The 26481-nt window shown below is 37.8% G+C and overlaps 1 protein-coding gene across 2 annotated transcripts in view; it reads left to right on the top strand.

The window, feature by feature from the left end:
- The window catches only part of LOC102216698 (cadherin-4-like), a 264176-nt gene that overhangs the window by 190045 nt on the left and 47650 nt on the right, over positions 1–26481 (top strand). For both annotated transcript variants that reach the window (XM_023337259.1, XM_005811949.3), the window contains one exon: positions 4529–4726. In XM_023337259.1, coding sequence (XP_023193027.1) covers positions 4529–4726 — 198 coding nt within the window. The remainder of the gene's footprint in view (positions 1–4528; positions 4727–26481) is intronic.

Here is a 26481-nt window from a genome sequence, read left to right as displayed (position 1 = left end):
GTTTTCCCCTGGGAGCTCACTAGTACCTGTTAGCATGTGCAGATAAAATGCTCTGGTGTTTCACTTATTTAGTGCAAGGGAATGGGTGAAGATGAGGGGTGTGGGAGTGGGTTGGTGAGTTATCTCACATCTGCTTCTGACAACTCTCACACTCATTCATTTCAGTTTAACCTTAACGGGTGTTTCACTACTTTGTGGGGAATGGAGGCATGAGCTGCAGTCAACCCCACTAAGCTTTTATCTGCCTTACAAAGAAAAAAGAGTCCATTTGTCCAGACCTAGATCACATCTGTCACATCCCACTTTACTGACAAATCACATTTGTGCACATAGGCATGCTGTACTGGCAGAGGCCAGTCTGTCAAATGTGGACTGAATGTAAAGGTTCATTGGGGTGTTTCTGTGAACCTTTCACACAGTACAGCAAACACTGAATATGGAAACATGTTTGGAAGGCTGGATTGCCTGTTCTGCAAACTGGTAACATTGTACACAGATAGGAGAAAGAGTCAGCGTTTGTGTGGGCCGTTGCATGTCAGCATGCTGCTCAGGAGTGTAATTAAGAGTGTAGTATTTTTTAAGGACTTTGCCTCCCCTGGTGGCCAAAATAAGAGATAAACTTAGGTATGTGAACTTGAAAAAAGAAAACAGTCCTATTTTGTTTATTTATCATAATCAGATATTTCACACTATGAAATAGTGTTAATATAGGACAATGATAATTTAATTAAATAAGAAAACAGTTTTCAAACAATTTTCAAATGAGGATTTTATTTATGAAAAGAAAAAAGGCATTTAAATCAAGCTAATCCTGTAGATAAGTAATTATAAACATAGTAGATACTTGTGTCACACTTAGTAGACAGTCATCATCATCAGTAATTTTAAACTCTTCATCACATAACTTTTTAAATTCAACTGCATTGGATGGGTTTCCTGTCATTACTGGTATGTTAAGTCTCATTGTTGAGTCCAAAGTCATGCAAGTCTCAGTATTTACCTGTAAACTTTGACTTACAAACTGGTCATTTGACCACATTCAGAATTTAATTAGAGTAGTAAAAATGTTTTGTTTTTTTAATAATTCAAGTATTTTTGTTTCCCAGCAAGTGGGTGTGATCTTTAAAAGATAAATTAAAATAGAGTAAAATTAGACAATGAGCATAGTAAATAAATAAATCTGACCAAAATAAAAATTATTTTTATGTTAATCAACTGCAATAGTACAACCCAGTTTTTACAATGTTATAAGAGAAAATCAGCTTTAGAGCACGGAGACTTGCCTTATATTTATTGGAACCTGTGACTTTTCAGGATCCATGACTAAAATTGCGAGCAAAAAACCCCCTCAGTTTTTAAGCTAACAATCAGCATCAGTGATATTAATGCTGCTGGTTTTTAATACCATTGTGGGGCATAGAAATCTGTTCTAATATATTTGACATGGACATTTAAAGAGCAATCATTCTTATGATAATGAACCTAACAAACTCTCTCTTAACTGAAGTCCAATGCCAACCTAGAGTTCCCTCACCAACCACATCCCTTTTTTATGTAACAATCTTTCCCTTTGCTCTGTCACTTAAAGTGTCATGGAAAACGCAGAACAAGATGTTTAAAGCCGCACGTTTGGATGATCAAAGCAAACATGACACCTTACTCCAGAATCCCCCCACCATCTACGGCCCACACCATTACCCACCCACACAAACCCATGCATGCATAAACCGTAAGTCAGGTTAGTTGACACATTTTCTGTAAAACAGCCTTAAAAGCTTTTCTTTTCCTTCTTCTTCGTCTTCTTCTTGAGCATTCATCTAATGAAAGCAACCTTGAAAGCATTGTTTCCGCTGGCAGATACAACCCAACCCCCTAAGGAGCCTTGACCAGGCAAGAACAAACAGATACTCAAAGAAAAAACAACACTTTTTTATAGACTGCATGGTACAGGACCTTCAACTTTCAATATGTGCCAGGAGCCATTGTTGCCTTACACTGTAGTCTGCTCCTGTGGTGTATTTTCTCAGTATTTTCAAATGTCAGCTGTTGTGGTGGATCTGTAAGCCGATACATTCTTCACAGATATTGTAAAATGAAATATAGGATATCTGTTATCCCCACCAATCTTATCACATATTGCAGTGTTACGCATAGTGTAATGATATATAAATATATATTAAATTAATCTATTTTCTTTATGCCCAACTTCACACAATTTCTCTTGTACATTGATACAAACACCATCCTGTCCACGCCAGCATTCATACACTCAGAAATTCCACCTAAAACATTCCAACAGTTCCACCTAAAACATTCCTTGAGAGTGGTTTCCAGTCACTGTTTTTTGTATTTGGGTTTGTTTTTTTTTTAAACCCAAATATTTGCTACCATGACTCCCCAAATGTTTTATAATGTTCCAGATTTAAAAAAAAATATTTGGATTATATTTCACTTCTGGATTTGTGATTTTATGCTGACTAGAAGTAGATTCAAGTCAAGAGTTAGTGAAGGCTACACAGTTTAAATATGTTTAGTAAAGTCAAAACACTGCTAGACAAACATTGCAGACATAACACTTGAAACTTTGCTAAGAAGAACCTTTCAGTACCTCGCAACTTAAAGGACAGACAAAGAAGAACGAAGAAAGGAGAGCAGGGTCAACCTTCAGAGCAAAGGATAGCTGAACAGTGTGTGGTTGAGACATGCCAGTCTTTGGCAATAATATTCATTGTTGATTTTCTTACATGGTTTTAGAGGCTTAAAAACCCTCAGATACGTTGGTAGATTTTTTGTAGAACAACGATCCAGACAGAGTGTTATCAATATATTACGCACATTTAGTACAACATTATGCACACAGGAGCAAAGAAAGGAGTCTTTAGATAATGAAAGCCATTAACCATGATGTGGAACTGTAGTTTTATGAAAAATATTTGAAGATTTGGAGCAACATTTTTAATTATTTGCAGTTGGTGCTTTACATAGCACAGGAATTCACAAATAAAGCTCTCTTCCTCTACTCTGCATTTCTTTATTCACGCTTTACGAGTCTAATGGATGACATCTTTATTCCTTCTTTGGTGCCTGTTGAAAGTATTTTCACGTACGGACACTAAATCTAGGTGGCATTAGCTTTATTGCTTGATATTTGATGTAGATTGTTCTGACACAAAAATGAGTTAATGCTCATAAAGAGGTTGAAAATAGGCTCTCTTTTTGTTCCTTTTCTGATCATCTCTCAAAAAGACAGTTTTGTGGTGGACCTGAACATATGTGAGGACAGGAGCACAATAAATGATTGAAGTGTATATCTGTGACTCAGCTGACTGTCTGCTTAAAGAGGCTTTAAATCCAACATCGGACATGCTCTCTGTTAATAAGCTTTTTATATCCAACATAAATGACAAAGCCTGAAGTTTATGGTCCTGTTCACACCCATATATACAGACAAAACAAGTAATACCAGCTCTGTTCTGCCCAGGTCTGATGCCTGCTGGTGCTTTTTTTCTTGTCACATTTCTGTTGGCACTTAAAAGTTTAGATTTATTTTTTTTAATTCTCAGAATACATTGAGAATTCTGAGACACAACTTCTATTTTCAGAGTATTATAGCCTTTGAGCAATTAGTTTTAAGAACATGCTTGTTATACATTCGGCTCCATAGCAACACCATGTGTAGGTGATGATATGACACTGAATAGTTCACAGTTATGGCATTAGGCAGGAGGTATAGAGAGCTATTAAAATATCATATTTTTTTTATTCCCATTTCAAAGACTTCTCAGAACACAAGGCTATTGTAAGAGGTTGGACTGCACTTTTTAAACATAAAAGAGCAGCTTATCGAGAGTTTACGCTCAGATTAATCTTAGCGTGTATTACAGAGATTCTGTGTTATTACATGTTATTTTTTTCTATTTTTCTTACTATTCACACAAGGGTTGAATTACTAATACAACTTCACTCTGCTACTACATTATTTTATATTTCCTTCTTCCATAACTAATTAATATTTTTTGTGTGTTTGTATAGAAATAACCATTTGCATAGACATAATGTGCTATGTGATGTTACAGCCTTGTAATAATATTATAAATATTGAGGTAATATTTTGTATTTTGTGAGAAAAAATATGTTAGAAGTTGGTTTGTGTTGGTACTGCTGTGAAAACAGCTCTGCTCCTCCATGGTGCCATTTTTGTAAAATCTGGGGCGAATCTTCAGTTTGGTGGCCCATATTAACCCCTGGCAGTCAAAACAGCTTGACATCCCACAATCAGCCAGGGGCTGTTTGTGGCTCACAGCTGTGTGTGGGGGTGTGCGGGAGTGTGTGTGTGTGTGTGTTGCTGTAATAACAGAAACGAGCCCTCACTAAGTCTAATGAGTAAAGCTTTATGAAAACGTTACTCTCTCTGACATCTGAATTTCTGCCTTGAGACTGAAACAACTTTAGCATATTATTGGTTACTATTATAATCATCAGCACATACAAGCTTATGATCAAAGTCTTGCCTTGTCTTTTCTTAAAGGTCACAGAGGAAGCAGGGAACATCAGTGAGCAAAACAAGAAGAAGGACGCGTCGCAGGCACCAACTCCTGTCATCATGTTCCCAGGGTCCCGCGTCAACAGCACCAGGGGTCTCCGAAGGCAGAAGAGAGACTGGGTGATCCCACCAATCAACGTGGCAGAAAATTCTCGTGGACCATTCCCTCAGATGCTCGTCAGTGTAAGTGACAGGTTTGATTGGCTGCAGCGGTGATTTGCTCAGAATTTACAGCTGGGATTTCTCGAGGGCGCTTCACAGCTACCACTGATTGGGGACGTGCGTAATGAAGGGTGATAAAGCACAGAAATGCATTAGCATAACTAGTTTGCTCTCCACATCCTTGAAGATGATTGTGTTGTGGTCCCCTGATGTAATTAGAGCTACAGTATCTTAAGGTATTTAAAAAGCCCTGGCTGACCCTGAGAAGTTTTCCCTTCAGACACACAGTGCTCCTAAGCACTTAAACCCTCTCACAAAACGAGGCCCATTGGGTTTACAGTTAGCCAAATATTATTCATTTCCATTTTGCATTATCAAAGTGTTTTATTGTTCAATTTCACTTTTTGATGTTCAGTAATTTTTTTATGAATGCAGTCTAAAAGCACAATTTGTCACAGAATAACTGTGGGGATTTTTTTCTCTTGTCTTGTTTACAGACAAAGCTAAATAGTCATCCCTTTTGTCCCATTAAACAATTATTTGCAGTTTAAATCTAAAGTTATAACACGAAACAGGATTTGTTTGACCTTATAAGTAAATTACACATATACACATTGAGATGCAACACCAACAACTGAGAGTTATTTAATCCTTGAACAAAATACTGAGTTCTAGTAAAGCTGGAATTTGAAAACAGAATGCAGGATGCTGGAGATCAAGCACATACATCTGTCGAAGGACAAAAATCATGAATAAATGTATGTTTGTGCAAATGTTTGTTGTGCAAAGGCTTGACTCACAAAGAGCCTAAAATTCACAACCAAAGAATGACAGCTCTGTCTCTCTCATCGCTAACCTGTAAATGTAAAGCTTGTGGCACTCTCTTCAATTTATCCAGAAGTGTTCCAAGGGACTGTTGCCTCATTCCCGGGTCTGTCTTTCCATCTTTTTTTATCTGGAATATCTAGCCATCAGCTTTTCCCTGTTGTTTACAAAACTCCCTCAGCTTATCTCTGCTGGGTTTAAATTGTGCAAAGGAAGCATCTTTTTTGTTTGTTTCACTTCTTTGTTTTTCATCCAGGTTTTATCCTGTCCCTAGAGAAAATAAAAACTAGAGCTGTTTGAAGAGATTTTTTTTCCCCTATTGAGATATAAAACATTGAATCTAAAGGGGAGTTTTTGAATTGGATTGCTTCTACAACTGGAGTCTGTCCTATCAGCCTGGTACTGTCTCTCTCGCATTTCCGTCTGAATTTTCTAAACCCTTTAACAGTACTATAACAGCAATAAAATAATAGGATAGTTATGCTGCTTCTTAGAACTGGTCAGAAGCAGAGAGTAACAGAGGTGATAGTACAGAAAGGAAGAGCAAGGGCATCAGAGGAACATTTGGAAGTACAGTGCGCAGCCAAACACAATCCATTTTGTGCAGTAAATAGGTCCGTCAGGGGCTAGTGGATTGCTAAGAGTTGAGTGTTCAGAGCAGAAGAGAAGTGATGCGTGCTGATGCCTTTGTTCAGCTCTGAGGCTCTCATCTTTCCCTTTAATGATGACTGCAGGGCAGGTGTGGGCATACAGAGAGCTACAGATCTGAACAAACAGATGCAGGTCTGTGGCATGGGGGTGATTTTGCCAACTTTTTGTTTTTGTGTTTAGTCTGGTTTAGTACTTTTATTAGTTACATGACTAATAAAAGTTGTAAACCTGCACATGACTCTTAGGGTCATGTGCAGGTTTTTCTGTTCAGTCTAAACTGAACAGAAAACATTGCCTTATAAGCTTATACTTAGCGGCCAACTGGGCATTAAGCATTTAAAATTATTTGCATTAATTGATTTTAACAGGTGCTTGGAAGTTAAATATATAACATGAATATTTTTTCCTAAGTCAGAATTGGGGCATTGTTTGACAGCTGCCTTCCCACAAATTCTGGCAAGGACATAAATGCACAAAAGACGTGGTAATGGTTTATTTAAAGCAACACCAGAGATTGCGGCAGGTTTTGGGCTTTCCCTGAGGATGTTCCATGTAACACCAGCTCTGTAAAAGAAAATCTCCATCTGAGCCCATGACTCTGCTGTACCAGAAGACACCCACAAAAGATGCCACCAGAGGCCACAAAACTATGTCAGGCAAAAGATAGGGTACCACGTACAAGAACATTTTTTATGACATTGATGGTAGCCATGACACACAAAAATAACTTTAAAAAAGCAGGTATAATAGTAAGTTGTGCTGATGTTCTTGTGAAACAGCCTGCTTTGTCTAATTTACATTTTTAACATTAAACCCAACATGGGGTCCAGTTGAATTCTGAGCTTTTTCAATTTTGTGTACTTCAAATTTGAAATTTCTATGCTTTATATTTCACCATTTTATATAAAATGACTCTAACATATCTTCAATAAAAGATATGTTTTAAAAATAATTGAAACTGTGGAGAAATATTATGCTTGCATAGAAGCAAAATAAAATAGAACCTCTCCAGAACATCAGTGCACAGGATTTCGATTAGGTAGAAAAAGACTTCTTTGCCTGGAGGAGTTGCTGTGTTGTTATATGTTGTTATTAGATAACAATAGAGTAAGACAAAATTTAAAATACTATGTCAATGTAATCAAGCAGTCTCTGGCCAACACATCTCTTTTTGTTTTGTCTCTGACCACAGACAATGTGTGACCCCTCGGTTGTAGCTTAATGATTCTTATGATCCAGCTAAACTTAAATTATGAACTGTAAACTAAAGTCTATCTGGTCAAAATGCGAAAAACAAATAAAATAGTCGGCACTATGAGTTAAAAAGAAATATCGTGTTGTGTATTTTCTGTGTTACGAAGTGCTTTGCTTCTTCTATTAAAATGAAAATGTTTTATCTGGAAATGTTTATATTTTGCAAAAGAAAATTGTGTGGAAACCTGAGATAAATTAATCTTAATAAAATTTCTTCAAACTACCATCAGTGCTAACTGGCAGCTTCACTGCTTTGTTATCCTCTGGCAACACATATTTGATGTTACGAAAGAAGACAAAACTTTAACTTTTTTAAAATTACTATGCCTTTATATTCATTTGCATGATAGCAATGTTTCAAAGAAGGGTTTTTAGTCTGTATTTCTGACTAAAAACCCTTGTTTTTGGCATCACTCTGTGTGCTGCTTCCCCAAATGGTCTGTGAAGTCAGTACCATACCTAATGAGCTGTTCTGTCATCCAACACAAACCTGAGTGACGTACAGACAGGGACCTTCATCATCGGCATCCCACCACTTTTCTCGCTGCCCTCACCAAGTTGCCATCAGCCGGACAGGTGGGGTGACAGCAGCCCTTGCCTGCATCTCTGTGGGTCTGCAGCACTGTCACTTTGATCAGACTTACACAATATCGGGCATGTGTCAGGATAGAGGCCCCTCTGACTGGCCTGTGAGCTAGCAACTCGACATGGCTTGAGGGAAATGCTGGCCAGGCAGTACTGTGCTCTTATCGGCCTCTAAAACAGGAACTGCACATCACAGCTCCAAGAGATATTTCTGATTGCGTTTTATTAATAGTGGGGCCGGGGGATAAAAAATGGCTCAACAGCCTCAAGCTTTCCAACTTTAAATCAAGATGTTTTGTTCGTGTTGTAACAAGGAGGCTCGATGTTAGACCTAATCAGCCTCGAGTATGTCAGACGTGAGGTTAAATAGAGTCGTTCTGTCTTTGCAAATAATAGACAGCAGTACTTATGTTTCGGTGTTTTTTTTAAACTAATGAGTAAGTAAGCTGTGTAGCATCTCGCAGAAGAAACAAGAGAAAGAGATCCAGAAAGGTAATCGTCAAACAAAGATTGAGCAGTATAATTTTTCTAAAGTAAACAGGTGTTCTTTGTTTTTCACTTTCTTCTGCAGCCAAACACCCATCAATAACATGTAAGGGATATTGATTTTTCTCTTTTTTTCTTTTTCTTTTTTTTTTCCAGAGGCTTTTTGAAAACCTAAATTGATCCACACACTTCTCCTACAGCACCAAGTCATTGATTTCTTTTGCACAAGTAAATAAAGACTCACTGTAAGCACCACCAGTTTACCCACGCCATAACGGCCCCCATTTAAACAGTCCTAAAAAAAACCCCAGAGAAATCAAAACAATAAATCGATGGAAGCAAAGGCTGTACTGTTTGCTGACAGTTGAGAAGTTGCTTTGATTGATCAGAGGTCAGAGTTGATTTCAGGGCAGGGCATGTTGTGAAATGTTCTTCCCATTCTTAGTTCTTAGTTCTCACATTCTTAGTTGATTTTGTCTATTTTCTGCCTCAGAAAGCTTAGGAATGTATTGTTTAACATAAATATCATTTTCTGAGTGATTTTTAAACATTTTGTAATGCTTTAACCAAACTGTTAATTTAATAGGTGGAAAATATTTTTTATTTTGCAAGTTTTTTTTTTTAGAAGTATTATGGATACAAATTTTAAGAATTATTAGACATTCACTGATCATTAAAAGGTTGCTCTTAGATCGCAAAGTATTGTCCATTGCATTTCGTCAGATAGTTTCCAGTTTTGGGCTAAGATTAAATTTGTGTGACACGCTCGACCTTTGGTTGTTTCTGTGGTTTATCAATTTTTACATCACTTTTCATCTCAGAGATAATTAGTCACATTTAACTCATAACTAATGAGTTACATATGATCAGTTATGCATTATATAATTCCAAAATGTCTTCTGAGTACAACTATAGGACTTTTTTTTTCCTCTTCAATAACAGCTTTTGACTCTGGTATGGAAGAGAGAAATTTTAACTTGCTGTCACGTGTCAGGACTGGTAGGTGGCAGATTCTTAGAATATCTCAAATAATTGTTGATCATTTTATTAAAAGGAACGGAGCATCCGAGAGAGCAATAACTAAATAACTGGATAATTATCTAAGATTTTTCTCCGATAGATTAGATGAAAAATACTGTTTGATGTCCTTCAGTTTTTCAGAAAATCGTCTGTGCTGGTCATATGTTCTCAGCATTTATTTTCTTGGTATTAGCTTAGTCTGCATATTAAATACCAACATTTGTTGTTGATTCTCTGTGTGTGTGTGTGTTGGCGTGCATATGTTTGTGTTTAACGCACTTGCCGCAGCACCTGTGCTCCATTTTCTGCATCTCTCTCCACGGAGGATGTAGAGAGAACTGTTTTTCGAACAGAATGAGAGAACTCACACCCCTCCTTTGAGGCGTCTGCCTTCTCTGCGTACATTTACCAGTGATTAATGACTGCTCCACTTCACTGACAGACACAACACCAACTAAAACAGCAGACAGACAGACAAAAAGAATCTGAGAAAAATGGAGGAACAAAAAGCAACACAGTAGAAAACAGTTGTCGCTGATTGCATTGGAGAATGTGAGGGAGGACAAAGATGAGTGGGTATAATTGAGAACAATAAACGCATAAAGAGAAATAGACGGAGAGGAAAAAAGCGAGAGAGAAAATGTATGACCATGACCAGAATCAGAGGCATGTCTGTGTTTGTTTTTAGGTCTGGTAGACTTCCTGGAGAGCTGCTGTTCACTATTTCCCCTTCTTGTGTTTAATGAAGCCCTCTGGCATCTGCCACCCTAACCCTCGGCCAACAGCAGCACTGCGATGCTCTAGTCTGCAACCATATCACTATCCTCCTGCCGAGGCATATGCTCTCAAATACAGGCGCTCAGTCACACATATACATGAGTGCATGAGAGAGAATAAGTGTCCTATACAAACAGCAAACAAAAGGTTTTATGAAGCGCATGTGGCACATTGTTGTCTTTTTAAATGCTAATTGTTTGGGGTTCAAAATGGCCTCATTCTGCTTCATCCTTGAACAAAAGAAAAAAGACTCTTCTTTTCTTCCCAAAAAGTCCATCAGAGAGACTACAGGATGGAGAAATGCAAGTATTTAGGGATCACAACTCAATCCACAGCCTGGTCACATTAGTGGCCACATGAAACACTTCTTCATGGCAAAAAAAAAAAAAAAAAAAAATCATTTTCTGGGCTAACTAAACTCCTTCTGGGAAATCATTTAAATGTGAGGCTACAGTATTTCCAAGAAATACATAAAACCCTGCAGAATGTGCACTGTTGCATGTGTATCCAAGCACATTTTGTCTGAGTGTTATGTTCTGTCCTGTTTCTTTTGATCTTCTTCTGAACTGCTAAAAAGTTATTTTCTTGGCAGGAGTGGTACGTCAAAGTACACGCACACAAGCACTGCATGAATTCAATCAAGCAAGTGAACGGGAGGGAAAAAAACAATAATCCTTATTTTGATAAGGGTAGACCTACTGCAGAGTAATACGTGGGAGGAAAAAGGAAAAAGAAGTCAGTCCAGGCGAAAGCAGAAACGACCTTGTCAGCATTTCACTCGCTCTGTTTTACTGACTTACACATCTTGGCTTGTTTTTAAATCTTGGCCTTTTGCTTTCATTTCACCTCTTGAGGAATTCAGAATAGGCTTCCTTTCCATCCTCAGCAGTAAATTTTCTTTCAGCGCAAACATTGAGTGTTTGTTGACTTTTACAATTCTTTTCCCAAAAAGCACAATTTGATATGTTTCTGTTTTCATTCCGTTTTTTGTTGCTTCTTGGACTGAAATGTCAGTTTGCTGGTTGGCTTATGTAACTGTCTGGCTATTGATCAAGATACCGCTTTTGTTCTTAAATATTTCTACTTCTTCACTGAAGACCATTAAATCTTAAACTGTTATTCCTGATCATGAAATATGAAGTCTTGCGTATTGATTTTGGTGATTCGTTGACATTTCCTTTTAAGGCATGTTTTTTTATTTATTTATTTAGTGTTTTGTTTCATTTGCAGTGTTTGTAACTCCCTGCTTTGGAAATACAAACTTTTCTTGTTCAATATTTTATGTATGTATATTGTATGTATTTTTTTTAAAGGTTTTGTTTCTCTAGAGGCCTTTATTTGAAAGTTTATTGACAGGAAAGTGGGTAATGAGAGAAGGGAAAGGCATGCGGCAAAGGTCGCCAGGCCGGGAATCAAACTTGCAACGGCCACGTCGAGGACTAAGGCCTCCCATATGTGGGTTGTGCTTAACCCGTGCGCCACCACAGCACACCCCAAGTGTATGTGTTTTAACAGGGGTGATATTTTACACAGTTAAATAGCACTTCTTGAATTTTAACCAGACTGCATTTGATTCGCTCATTTACCTTGCAGTTGACAAGGAACAGCCAAATCTCCCGCACGTCAAGCAGAACTATTCTCAGTTTACAATTAATCCCCCAATTACTAATTTCTGTTTTTCTCCATGGCCCACCATTTTTACCAGGACTAATCACTGAAACATACTTATCTCTGAATGCCCTACATGACATTCCTCTCAGTCTCCTCTTTGTTACCTTGTATGTTAATAAGGTACCTTGTATGTATCTCACTGTGCTGAGATACATCCTTGGAGAGTTTCCACCTTTTGTGTGACTGTTGACATTGTGTCATGTTTCAAGTCAACTTTCACAGAAGATTAATATCTCAAATAGAAGCTGTTAGCTATGCATGAATATTTAGGTAATCGAGTGTGTAACAGAGGTCTCAGAACACAAGTAAATGACAGTTTTTATCTTTAGAAAGGAGTTCACAGGTGGACAGTCATGATAGGATGAGTAAAACAGCCGACAAAGTTGAAAGCACATTATATTGCTATTTCTGCTAATGGACCCCTTTTGATGAAAGAACATGCTTGTGTCTTTTTTCACAGGTCAGATCATTAATGATACATTTGCTTATCTTTTGAAGTGCACGAGACCTGGGTATTTAACAGAAGAGGGTAAGACCATGGGGGAACATTATTACCTAGCTCGCAGAGGTGTTTGATGACAGTGATGAAAAAATTAAAGAATAGCTTAAGAGACTCATGATTTTTTTTGCATCTCCAATTCCTGTTTTTCCCTAATAACACCTCCCACCCCCACTTCCTACTGTCCTAAGGGGCCCCTAAACATTATTCTTGTTTTGGCATGTAACTTCTGAGCCTAATTTCGCTTCCTCTAGTGAAATTACAGAGATCAATGTAATTACATTTATCAGCCGCAGGAAATGGAGTCTTCTGCAATATCCTATTATTGACTGGAAAAACAAATTGCTACTGCATTTATGTATTTGTCAGCAGCTTTTGCCCTTTGATTCCTCATGTGTTTGGGGAAGTGAGACTGAAATGTAATTTCCACTGTTTAATATCTCATTATATTGAAATTAGTGGCATGAAGTCCCAGTAAACATGTTCATCAGGCATACCCAGCTAGGGTTTGTTTATTCTCTGCGAGAATATTTGCCAGCTCTTTGCAGCCCAATCAGGCTCAGAGATGCTACTACTAATGGTGACATAGCAAATAACAATAATAATAAAAAACCATGCCTCAGCCACCCAGTCACTCTCACAAGCATAGTCTTCACACATTAACAAAGATAAATAAACACTATGTAAATACAAATCCATTGACAACATATTCCTGATTTAACATTCGGCCGGCATCCCTCCTGGGTTCAGTAGATTCTAAATTAAAGTGTAAATCATTTCTCCAAAAGACAAAAGAGTTATGTGCTCATCAAGGTCAACAGTTCTAGGCTGTTTAATTGGAGATGAAGAGAACTTTATGAGAGATAAATAACAGCTTAACAAACAGCCTCTGTTTGGTCCCTCTGAGGGAGGCCTCCACAACCCTGTGGATCAGAGGGATGAAGGAGAACCAAGAATCTGTATTTCTCTGAAGACAAGATAAAATTAAGTGTGGTTAAATGGGAGGGAAGATTTTCAAAAGGGGACATAGGGAGATGGGGGACAACTAATGAAGTGTTTTGGGTTTGAGGGTAGTGATGCTTGTTGATGTGAGAGAAGGTCGGTCAAACAGAAAGGACGTGTTGACAGGCAGACAGGGGACAAGCATGACAGCAAAGCTGAGAAGAAAATACAGTGAGAGACAGGCAGGCAGAGAAGTGAATGAAGATGTACAGAGACGATAAAAGACAGATCTGAAGATTTCTCCATCAGGTACTATCCTTCAGATAATGTTTGATTTTTGTTTGACAAGCATCCATCCATCCAAACATCATTTATTCATACCTTGTTATTCCTTGCAATGCTGCTAGGGATGATGATAATAGGAGGGGTACATCCTTAAAGGTTTCCTGGTCTATTACAGGGCAACCAACAGACATGCAAGACAAAATCTTAAGAGCATCCCTGCTTGGAATTTTTTGCCCATTGTTTATGTTATTGTTAAATCATAAACACTGACTCTAACTGTGCCAAGTGAGTGCTTAGGGTCAGTTTCATTGTGTTGCAATCCCCAGTTCTTGGAGTAATTTTTGTAGTTATGTTTTCTCTATTTGTGGGTAATGCCTAACACTAAGGTCAATGAGCCTCAAAGCCTGAGAAATGACTTTGTATTGCTTTCTAGACTAATAATGACTTAGTTTTTGTGTGTGCTTAATATTTCTTTGAAATATTTATTGTAGCCCTTCATTTTGTTAGATAGGTTCTGTTTAGGTATTTACAGGTCTAACAGAAACAGACTTGGATGTAGATGAAGAAATAAATCATGAATTAGCCGATCTATTAGTTAATGATATACAAAAGGGGTCTATTAGTATTTATCTTTGGGTCAGGTTAGTTGGGTCAGCTTTTTTTTAAAAAACTAATAATAAACTAATCATTTGAAAACTGCATTTAGCTAAACTCAGCACCTTCTATTTTTCTTCTTGTATTTTGTGTGTGACATGTCCTGGCAGCATACACCAGCTACAGTATATGGTGGATCTGGGTACCTGGTAATGCAAAAGGGGGAAAATTAGATATTTCTTTTGTTGTGCATTTGACTATAATAAACAACGCCACAACAGGCTGTACTTGGTTTAGAAGTAAATAGATATACCACAACAATTATAATGAAACAAAAATGGTGATGACAGAGAGAGAAAAAATGGGTAGGGGAATTGCAGGACTTTCCTGCTGTCAAGATCCATTGCTCCACTATGCATCTCAACTGAATGACAGGCAGCACAAAATAAATTAATCTAAATTATCAGCTTTTACAGAGGATAAAATGCAGAAATAACTGTAAGGCGAAAGTTCCTTGTGCATGATTAAAGGTTCTTTTGGATGCAAGTGATGTTATGTTAAATTGTAATCCTTTTCCACTTGCGTTTTCCCATTTCCCCTTCTTTGGTTCTTTCTTACGAGGAGGTTAAATGTGAGCAAAATCAAAATTGAGGCCTGCGCCTGTATAATCTGATCCCATTTACTTTGTTATTCACAATAAAAAGCTTCAGCCGGGATCCTTTCTTGAAAGTATAATGGATACTGTCATGGTGGAATGATGTTTTGTTTGCAGATTTTCCTCCTACTCCGTTCAGCTGCATGCACACACAAACACGCACACACACACACCCAATCACCCCGACATGCAGGAGCACAGACAGAGACACTAGCACACCTTGGCGCTATGTGTATTTGTAATAAAATCTCTCTGTGCAATAAAATGCTTTATGGCGTCTCAAGATGAAACAGCTCCTAAGGTAAACAGGTTAGCACTAGATATAAAGTTTTCTGGTTTTTCAATGCTTTTTACTTATGAGTGCTTTAGCCACCGCTCCCTGATGGGGTTTTTGCACATTTTTATTTGCTCTTTTTTATTTCCTGCAGAAAAGAGCGCTGAGTCTTTTGCCTTTATAAAATATTTAACATCCCTCATTGTTCATAAAATTCTGATCTGAGTGATGTATGGTAGCTTTTTGCTCTTGCCCTTGCATCATTTCTTATGAGGACAGTGTTACAGCTCATCCGAGGCTGTATAAAATGCTTCTTTATATGAGGTGATTTGTAGTTGTCATTATGTAGTCAGTGTCATTTTAACGCTAGTACCGCCAAGGGGTTAATTTGACTCCCTGGGCATTTCTGACTCTGAGTAACTCTCTTTAAATTGAACCCTATGTGGCTCATACTCATGGACGGCTGGTATAAGTGGGCTAGTAGGGCTAACCCCTCCTTGACATTTACAATAAAGTTGTTAAAATAAACAACTTAGAAATAACTACTTAAAAAATAAATACATTTTATAAATAATGTGTCATATTTTGTTACATTTTCAACAAACCTGGTGTCAAACCGCCTGGGGAAAATCCTTGGGTCTTTCCAAAGGGCTAACTTCTGACAGCCCCGTTCAGTGTTACTGTCTGTCACGGCTCAAAATGATTGACAGGAGTCTAGCCACGCCCCCTTGGTTTGCGGCTCATTGGGGCTAATTTTGGTCAGCCCTGGGCCAGCCCGTGGCCACAGGATTCATCCAATCAGGATGGACTTTCCTTGAGCTCGAGTGTGTGTGGCCGTGGTTTGGCGTAGACTGAGAGATATTATAACTATTAGCAATATTAGCATAAATGAAGTGGATTATTTAACCTTTTTGCGTCCCAGAAAAGTCATTGAAGTGAGTTTCTCTTTAAATAAGATAGGCCTCATTTAAAAACATATTGTATCTTGTTTCATTTTATCAGTGTGATTGTGTCCAGTGTTGGGGAATTAATGCAGGGGAATTAATTTGGACATCTTCTGAGGCTCTATGCAATTGAGTCTTTATGTTTCCATGGTTGTTTTTTTATGGTTGTCTATAGCAGGTTTTCTCCATATTTTTCAAATTGGATGGGTCTCTCATTGGAATTTAAAAAAAGAAAAAAAATTATTTAAAAAAAGAATACTAGCCCACCGTTCAAATATCACCTCCAGCTGCCACTGCTCATACTTAATGACTTTTCCTTAAACAGCTCTCTTAAATGTCTCTCAAATCATGGTATAATTATAATAAAACAACTTGGTGTTGAAACTATGTACACCTTTGCACCATTTGATAAGCTACGCAAACAATATCAATTATCAGAATTTGATCAATCTCATAAACTACTCAAAAATCTCTCAAAATGATGTCTGAAAGATACATTTCTTCCCAAACCTTTCACACCGGAACCACCTACTCGTGTAGTGTGAACTATTGCATCAGGTAGTCGATGTGCCCATCTTCTCTATTTAAATCTAATGATTACTGAAGGGCAATATAGTATACAGACTTCATAATCTGCACTCTTTTGGTTGAATGCAGTATTTATTTCCACTTTGGCTTTTTTTTGTTCAGTTTTTATTCAAGTACATTTTTTGTTAATGGAGACTGAGAATCCATTTTATTTTTGTCTTTGGTTGTTTTGTTTATTTTGTTTATCAGTTCCAGTGTTAAGAGTTCTTTTGAAAATAAAGTGTATCAATCTTTGGCAGGAAATCGCATGCAATGTTACGTAATTTCCATTAAATCAGTGTAAAAAGGTCTTCAAACAATGTTATTGCAATATCGCAATAATTTTTGACACAATTAATCGCTCAGCAAAATTTGTTATCCTGACAGGCCTAATTGCAACCAAATGAGACACTGTCAATAATTATTACTATGTTGTTGTTCCACTTAATAAAATTTTGACACAATTGAAAAGAAGCAGAAGTTGCCTCTTAAAATGTCATGTTGTTAAGACATTTCTCACAGTGGGTCAAAATGAAATCCTCTGGTGGTTTCTGGAGGTATCAGAATCTTGGTGTTCCACCAGGTGTCAAACTATCTGTCTGAATTGAACGTTGCATTTCCAAATCTCCAGCAGTGTGTTGTACATGGCATCTGGGAACCAACAAAGGTTCACAGAAAATGTTGCCTGATGGCTCTGGTCCATTTTCTGATTGATTGCAAGCGTTGCTGGCCAGCTGTTGTCAAGATACCTAAAACCTCATGTACACCAGCCATCTGTAGGTTCTCCCTTTGATATGAATGCTTATGCTCCAGGAAAAAAAAATACACAAATTGAGAGACACACATGGCTTTACAAGCATATTCACACACCTTCTTACTCTTCCAAGGTTCATTTGTCAATATGACAGTTGGATTCTTGCTGAGGTAAAGTTTGCCAAGCAGAATTCCACGCTTGGTTAGCAGAAACTAGAACATCCCTGGGAAAAAAGAAAACAACAAAAAACTTAGTGGTTTGTTGAATGACCAGGATGTTTGTGCATACATGGGATGGGGGCGTCCATGTGTGTCTGTGCATGCAACATGCATAATGTGTGTCTTTTCAAATCAAAGTAGTCAGCATGGAGCAAGGCAAGGTCCAGCCCCTCTTCAGTTTCTGCCTGTGCTTGGCAGAAGCAGACTTGGCAAGGAGTGGCTCATTTTGTCAGGCGTCCAGTCAACATAAAACATGCATAGTGCCCCAGCTTCCACCTGAACATCTTCCCTCTATCACTTCCCTCATTTAGTTTTTTCAAAATTTCTCCTAAGGCGTTTTCATCCTTTGGCTTAAGCCACATTTATGCAACCCCAATTAATGTAAAGCAGATGTAGCTATAGCAGCACAAGACCCCAAAACGGTTAAACGTCTGGTCAAAAGGGAAAATTCCCAATTTGCTCGCACGATGCATATCCAATCAGCTACGCTGCAATTTCTGTCTCCAGGTTTTCCAGCCAGCACAGCTCAAGTTCTGCTTGAGTTCTGCTGATGTAGCCAGTTCACAACCATTTTCATTTTCCTCCTCTTATTCCTCCTGTCCTCAGTGTTTTTTTACCCTTCATTTTTCTCTCATGTCTGCATTTCTCTTCTTTGCTGCTGCCTGGTGGATCTAGAAAGCAAAAGAAGAAGGAAAGAGAAGGAAAAAGTAGGCTATGAAGGGTGGACAGTGCAGAAATGCGTGTCTGCGTGTGAATTCAGGTTGATGGAAAGAGAGGGAGGCAGTAATGGCTTGGAAAAGTGCAGTAGCAGCAGTTTTTTTTTTAGCACTTTTACCCTCTCTCCCTGTGCATTTCTTTCCCTTACAAGTCTCTTACAGTCTTTACTCTAATTACCCAGATTGAGTTTCCTGGGTATAAAGAGACGAAGCAGGGAAAAAGAGTAACGTGTGGGGGGGTCCTTGATATTGTCCTTGTCAAACCCTTAGGGAGCAGCTGAAGATGTTATTCATGCATCTATCACACTCCCAATTTCACAATTTAATCAATCTCCTAATGAAACAGGGTGACGGAGACAGCGGAGTAGAGGGGTAACAGTGAGATGACAGCCCTCAAAGTCTAACCTCCCTAAGCCAAAGCTAAGGGGTGTGGCTGCTCTTTGTCTGCCTTGACAATGGCTGTCTTATTTTCATTCTCACAGCCTGGATGAGAGGAGTGAGGAGGAGAGTCATTCCATTGTTACCTCTTGGGAGAATAGCACCTCTAATTTGCCATAAGCCAGCTCTATTAAATACCAGACTTCTTTTCACATTGCAATAATTGGAAAAGCCATTCACTGCTTACCTTCTATTACTCCATGTTATTTTCCCTAATGTGGATAAAGGTATTTTAATAATCTCACCTAGCTATCATTCAAATGGCACAAAAGCAGGCTGAGCGTGCCATCTCTCTGTTTCATTCTCTCACATCCCAAAATGAACTGCTCTGCAGGATGAATCTGAAATTACATCTTTAAGGGTGTCAGTCCTTTCTGCTCATTCCATAAATCTGGAATTAAAAACTGCAAGACATAAAGCTGTCTGGATGTGGCGGGCAGCTGTGTGGCTGTAAAGTTGAAAAAAAAAAACCCACATCTTTCTTGACACCTCAGACACTAAAAATTCATGTTACAACGGATTAATAAGGTCAAACACATAAAACAAGCATGAGAACGAAGGTGCATTTAGTGTCAGGTGTCTTTCTGGAGATAAAACAGCTACTTGATAAGAGAAAGAATACAATTAAAAGAAACACTTCTTTTAAGTTATAATTCCTGACAAATGTGAGCTAGATCAGAATTAGTTTTATTTTCCAAGTTTGTGCACAAAAAGACAGCACTTTACTTTGGTTCCCTTTTGCGCTCTCTCTCTTTCCTCATGTTCGATTATTGTACACAGGCGCAGACATTTACCAGATTTTTCTTTATTCTTCAGAAAATTGCAGTCAAAGTATTCTAGTGAAATGCAATTAAACAGTTTTTAATCTGTATTTTTTGATATTCTTTTTAATCACATGCTATTTTTACAATTGCAACAAAATGTAAAGGGAAATAAACCCTCCCAGAAATGTTTCTTTTACCACGTGCACCAATGAGCGGACAATACGGATCGTGCTTCTAGGACAGATTGTGTAATCACAAGCTCGGGTGCCCTCAGGTCAGGGAGAAGATTGGGGTATGCTTATTCTTGATAGCATGATCTGGCTTTCTGGACATACAACATCACCTTACTAGTGTGAAATGTGATTGCGCTGGAGTATGTTGAGCGTTACCCTCTACAGCTGGACTCACCTTGACCAATACCTTGGACTCTTGAAACTGACTGGTGTAGAGGGGTTGGACTTTATCCTTCTCTGGGTTTTCATCAGGAGGCTGTAGGGATCCCAGAAGTCTCTGGCTGAGCTCCTTAGAGATAAGTTCTTCCTTGTTAAAGGTGTTTGCCTCTTTTCTGCTTCAAATCGCTAATATAAAATACAATATATTAAAATTGGTATATGCAGATCCTAGTACGCAACAGTACACAATATCGGATTTTGGAAAACTATGTTTTATTTACCATTGATGGACAATGTGTATTTCAGTTCAAATATAAAGAGTGTCTTGATGAAGATTAAGTGCAACAATTTTTATTTATGAGTCTGTGAGACATATAACTGAATTAAACATTAGTAAACATCTTCTTGGAACTATAATTTCTTGCACTGATTTTTATCTGACTCAGGCGATCAAGAAATGTCATGTTTGGTGTATGTGTCATCAACACCATTACCATATTGGTTGTAGATAGATGTTCAGAGTGCCCAGCAGTAAAGATATTTCTGTGTAATCTAAAATAGAGGAAGATAAACATCAACTCACTGTTTATTTTTGTTTTTGCATTTTCAGATTTAACCCACTTATATCAAAGACTTGAACAGTCACAGGTGCATCCTTTTAGGTAAAATCCACCTTGTGCTTGCCAACTATTCTGGTAAAACATTTGTGGTTTTTGTTTGAAGATATAAAGCTCTTTTTTTTCTTTCCTTTTTTCACTTTAGAATGAGATCTAAGACATCAACCCTGTCCAGCCTTTTTGAAAGCTAGAATGCTCAACATCAAAGTCTGATCCAAAGCCTGTGTTTTAAAAAGGCCACAGCAAAGCTTTTAATGCTGAAACTATCCTGACTCACAGCTAAAGACACGCTTGACAGATGGAGTGTTTATGTGAAATGCAATGCCACCTAAAAGGCTTTTCTTTTCTAGGTTTTTTTTTCTCTCTCTTCTCAGGAAACCAGTCACTGTGTGACCTGTTGAACAGTGTCTGGATTTCATGTGTAGCTGTGAGCCTTTATTGTCCTGCATTTTTTTTTTGTTTGGGGGTTACTTTCCTGTCTGTGGGACTTTGCTTTCAGCTCCGTAGGGGTTTGCTGTGACTTTGCTGTCTGCAAGTGACAGACTATTTCCAGTGTCCCCTCTGCTCACTGAAGTAGTGTCATCCGCTGAGTACTAGCACACTGCAGAGTACCTCAGTTACACAAAGGCACACAACGGATATGTGTGTCTGTGTGTTTGTGGTGTGCTTGAGCCACAAATGAAAATGACTTGGGTCATTTTTTGTTAGCATGGCAATTACATGAGATTCTTCAACAATTTTGCTATCAGTGTTTCATTTTTATGGTACTACTAAGGGTATAATGATGTGTTAAACTCACAAGATGAAACAGTAAGCAATATTGGATTTACAATCAAGAGACACTCTTTTTGCAATATCTTTGAAAAGAAAAATATTTCATAAATACAACAAACTTTTTAGAAATCACAAATAAGTAAGCAATGGTAATTCAATGGTGAATTATGGACAAACATTTTGATTTTTGGTTGAGGTTGACGGTTGATGATGGATCAACCATCAAACAATCATCCAATTCTATCCAAGTAACCAATGTTGAGGAGATGTCATTGAATCAATGTTGTTTTGTGGTCGAATCCTAATGATTGAAAAACTAATGTCTGATCAATGCTTGAAAAAGACAATAATTACACTCCTTTTTTAATTCCCCTGTCTTTTTGCACAGCCTTCTTATAATCCTCAGAAAATAATCAATTGACTTTATCTTGCTTTCATAAAGTTAATTTAGATGTTCATCAAACTGTCTTCTAGCATAACACTTCTCATGTTGTGTGTATTTTCTTATAATATGAGGGTAAGCATTGTTTTTTCTTAATGGGCGGTCATGATGTTCTCGTGTCGTTTCTGTTTAGAATACGAAACGTTAAACATCTATACTTTGTCTTTCAGGGGATAACAGTTTAAAAAGTACACAATGTACATACCATAAATACCTAAAGATGAACTTGAGTTGCTGATGTTTTCTGAGTTGAATTCATGACAGAATACAGTGCTAAAATGGGAGACATATATAAAAATTCAAACCCACTTTCACAAAAAGTCCTACAAGTTCATTTCAAAATGTTGGATGGGAGATGCTCTAAATATTTAAACAATGGACTTGTCATACCTACCCTGTCATGAAATATGTATTTTGTAGATGTTTTCTTGACTTTGAAACCTTTATCCACTTTACGTTGACATTTGTCAACAACAGCATTGCTGAGACATCACGTACATGACGGATAGTGTATGCCCTCCGTGTTGTAGCAAAAGGCCAAGCCAGCTCTAGAATAACAAAAACAGGACTGACCAATTCAGGATCAAATTTGATATGTGCCCAAACTTACATATCATGTGCTTTACCCTCTTAGAAACTGATTCAAAACAAAGTCGCACCCTAGCTAAACAAATGGGGCCTGATCCCCATTTGTTGGGGGTTCAGATTTCTGCTCCTCCACAGAAATATTTAAACCAAACGGATTACAAAAACAACTCAAAGTATTCACATGGATAGACAAGAGATAACAAACGTATACAGTGTAGGTGAATCAATGCTTTTAAAAAAAGATAAGTCATGTAACAACAATGAAAAATATCTGTCAAAACTTTCAAAATAAAAAAAAAAACATGGATAGAAATACAAAGCCAACTCTAATAACTGGAACAAAAGACACAAGCAAAAGGAGATCAGCAATGGCTCATTTAATTGAGCTGTGCTAGGAAGCCACCTAGCACAAACATCATCATTGTCCTGTTGCAAAACCTAGTTGTGCCACATTTTTAACTATTTTAACATCCATTACTGGATGACTGTTGATTAGGTTGGAAAACACCATTTCACCCTGACAAAAGAGGGATTCAAATGTCCTTTAAAAGCTGCAATGTAACTTAACATGTCTGTGATAAGTATGTATTTGCTGATTGACACTTCATATAGAGTTGTATGGAATGTGGCATGCAGTAGTCAGATACTTTTTACCCTATTAGCATTTACTTGAATTCAGAATGTATTCATCTTGAGCTCAGTGACTGAGTTTTACTTCCCCTTTATTCATTCCCCTCCCTGGTTCTTCAGATGACTGTTTTCCCTCTAGACCTGCTGGCATGATAATTTTCCATTTGATTCAGTTTTGCCTGACAGAAGAGGGCTAAGCTCACTGATAAGATCTCCATAAGAACCAGAAATGTTGTCAGTAATGAAGGGAATTGCTTTGATCTGCTGACAAATGGGTCATTTTGACGGTGTCTGCTTCCTGATTTAGAATAATGCACTCATGACTCTGTTCTCTTACTCTCACTGCCAACCTATCTTCATATACTTAGCCTCCCCTGCTAGATATAGGAACAGGGTAGGCAAGTATACGTTTTGGTTTCAGCCTATTCCTTTTTTTGATAAATGATGGGTTTGTTAATCTGTATTGGTTTTGTTTTTTGTGTTTAATGTTGACAATTTATGAAAATAAAGTGAACTGTACTGAACCAAACGTTCTGTTAGCTCTCTCCAGCATATAAGCACATGTTAAAAATGCCTTAGAAAATACAAAAATGATTGGAAACAAAAGCTGAAGACAAAAGAATGGAACAATGCATAGCATACAAATTCAGTGCCATTTAAACAGGTGCTTTTAAGAGATTAATGTAAACCTTTCCATTCAGAGGTGAACAAATAGTTCAGCAAAGACTTGTAGTTCTTTTTAAAATGAGAAGTGGGTGTACAAGTTTAAATTTGTGATGTTTAATCCACACCACGTCAAATTTATGCATACTCTCTCAAACACTTGCACCCCCACTAGTTTTTAAATATCTGAAGTTTCCCATGACAGGTTGCATGAACATTATGTGACCATCAACAAAACCCCATCATTATTTCTGACCCCATATTTCACCACCAGACTGGATGGATATGCTTTTTAGTTTTACAGAAGTTTTTTCTGAAACTTAAGATAATCTTGCTTTATCCTTTACAAAACTAGTTTTTATGTATGTTTGGGATCATTGTCTGATTAGAAAACCCATCTATGTCAAAGTTTCAACCATCTGACTGAATCTGTCATACTTATATGAAAGGAAGTGCTTTGAGGGGATGCTCAGGAACAGTCGAGAGTAAATTTCATCCCATACAAAAAGATGGTGTAACAGTGAAGAAGCTAATGAAATATGAGTCTCAGTTTCAAAATCAACACATTCAAACTCAGCTGAAATGTGCACCTCTCCGCACATGAAAGCCAAATGTTTTGAAGAGTTTGAAGAAAACAGAGGAGACAAAGACGGCTCTTTTGCTGCAGACACAAGAAGGATGTTTAACAGATTGACCAACAGTCAAATATGGTGGTGTTCTCCTCATGCTGTGGGTGTGTTTCACTACCACTGATACCAGCACATTGTACAAAGAGAATATAATAATCATAAATGGTAGACTAACTTAAAAAATTTCAACTTCATCTTTGATAAAATCAAACTCAAATCAAATGATAAACACCTATTCATTAAAACCCAGAGACAGTTCGGTGTTTCACCAGGAAGATCATAGCATTCCAAAACATGTTAGGAATGGATAAAATATTCCAGCATCAGGTTTTTGGAATATGCTTTCCAAATCCCAACCCCCACTGAAAACATATAACTTATGCTGTAAAGACAGATAATTTAAATGAGCTCTATCATTGCCAATTTATAGGGTGGTCAGACATCCTGCACTTAACGTTTGCCATGACCTTGCTGATGGCAAATTGCCAAGAGAGAAGATGTGCTTCATAAACATTCCATCCAGGAAAAAGAATAGCTCTAATACATCATGAAGAGCCTTGTCTCCAATTTTCCACTTATGAATGCAAATAAACTCCATAAACTCATGAGAATGTCTTTCTGCTTGAATCTTTATAAGCTCTTTATTAAATATACCATACAAATATCAGTTGATGGAGAAAAAATGTCAGAAGAACAGTGAGATTTTTCTTGCTGTTGATGATGACATCCTGTCTTTTCCAATATAACATGATTAAAGTGGTCGACTTACGTGCATGAATGACCTGCTGAATAATTTTCCCAAAATCCATTACTGGATGACTTAATGGATGTACAGGAGATACATCACATTCATTATTAATCAAAAAAAGTATATCTTTGCTCTGCTTGTTGAGCGGTTGAGTAAAATGGTCTAGTTTAAGATTAAAAACCAAGTCGTTTTCTTGTTTCTTTTTACAATCACAATTTTTATGCAAGGAAGAAACCACAATGTAAACTTGAGTGTGTGTTTGAATAACAGAAACAAATTGTACATGAATGTTGTGGGAGGCAGAGTCAGCTGGCTAAAATGAGTGCAGAAAACATGACTATGACTTCCAATACATTCCAAGCAGGACAATGTGGCAATATGTAGGAAATCTGGGGGAAGGGAAAACCCAAATGGAATTATGGAGAACCATCACTTCCTAACTAGAGAGAATTTGCACGGTGCTGCCAAGGCCAAAGGATTTAAGTAATTCCATTTTCCATGCATGACTTCTGTACCTACAGAGCCCTGAAGTGAGGGGAGGGAGGGTTCATAGAGCACAGAGGAAGGTAGAGGCAGGTTTAAGTAGGAGTGGGATTCGGGCAAAAAAAGTGACAAAAGAGAAAAAGAAATAAAGACAATAATTGGGAGAAGAAGGGGTTAGTGAAGGTAAAACAGAGGTAATAAAAGAGTTTGATAACTGCCTATATTTCGCAGTGCTCAAATAGGAGTGGAAGTGGCATTACATTGCATCGCATAGACACCGTGCTTAGAGTTCAACTGAGTTACTAGCTGGAAATTTGTTTCTATGTTTGCGCTTAACAGCTAGACTTACTTTGAAGTATTAGCAGTAAATGCTTGCAGCTCATTAATTATCAGAACTGTCAGCAGCAATTCACGGAGATATGTGCACAGCCTACTGAGGCTCTCCTCCCCTCCTATTCCCCAAAGAAAACACGCATGCATATAGGCACAAAATAGAATTAGCGGATGTGGTGACAGATCCTCTTGAAGACTTAAAAAGAAGCTGAGTGCAAGCGATCACATTTCTTTGATCCCAAAGACACACCTCAGTTCTGCTAAAGAAACAGAGCACTAATGATCGTTTCAATGCTGAAGAGGAGGATCGAGGAGGGAAATAGTTATAACCACCGCTTTCAGTAATGGTGACAGGCTTTTACTCCCGCAGTTATGGGAGCCCAGATGACACCTGCCTAATACTGTATGTCCTTCTCCCGTCCTTGTTAGTTGCTTCAGCTATTTTCTCAGCAGGTTGGAATTCCTAGTGTGTCAAAAATGTGGCTAAATTGGTTCCTTGAGTGGTAGAAGGTAGAGACAGCATCGGACAATTTTACTCCTCTTGTGCTCTATGCCATT

This window comes from Xiphophorus maculatus, chromosome 1 (assembly GCF_002775205.1).
Source record: "Xiphophorus maculatus strain JP 163 A chromosome 1, X_maculatus-5.0-male, whole genome shotgun sequence".
In the NCBI taxonomy this organism is placed as follows: Eukaryota; Metazoa; Chordata; class Actinopteri; order Cyprinodontiformes; family Poeciliidae; genus Xiphophorus; species Xiphophorus maculatus.
This window is presented reverse-complemented; position numbering and strand designations above follow the sequence as displayed.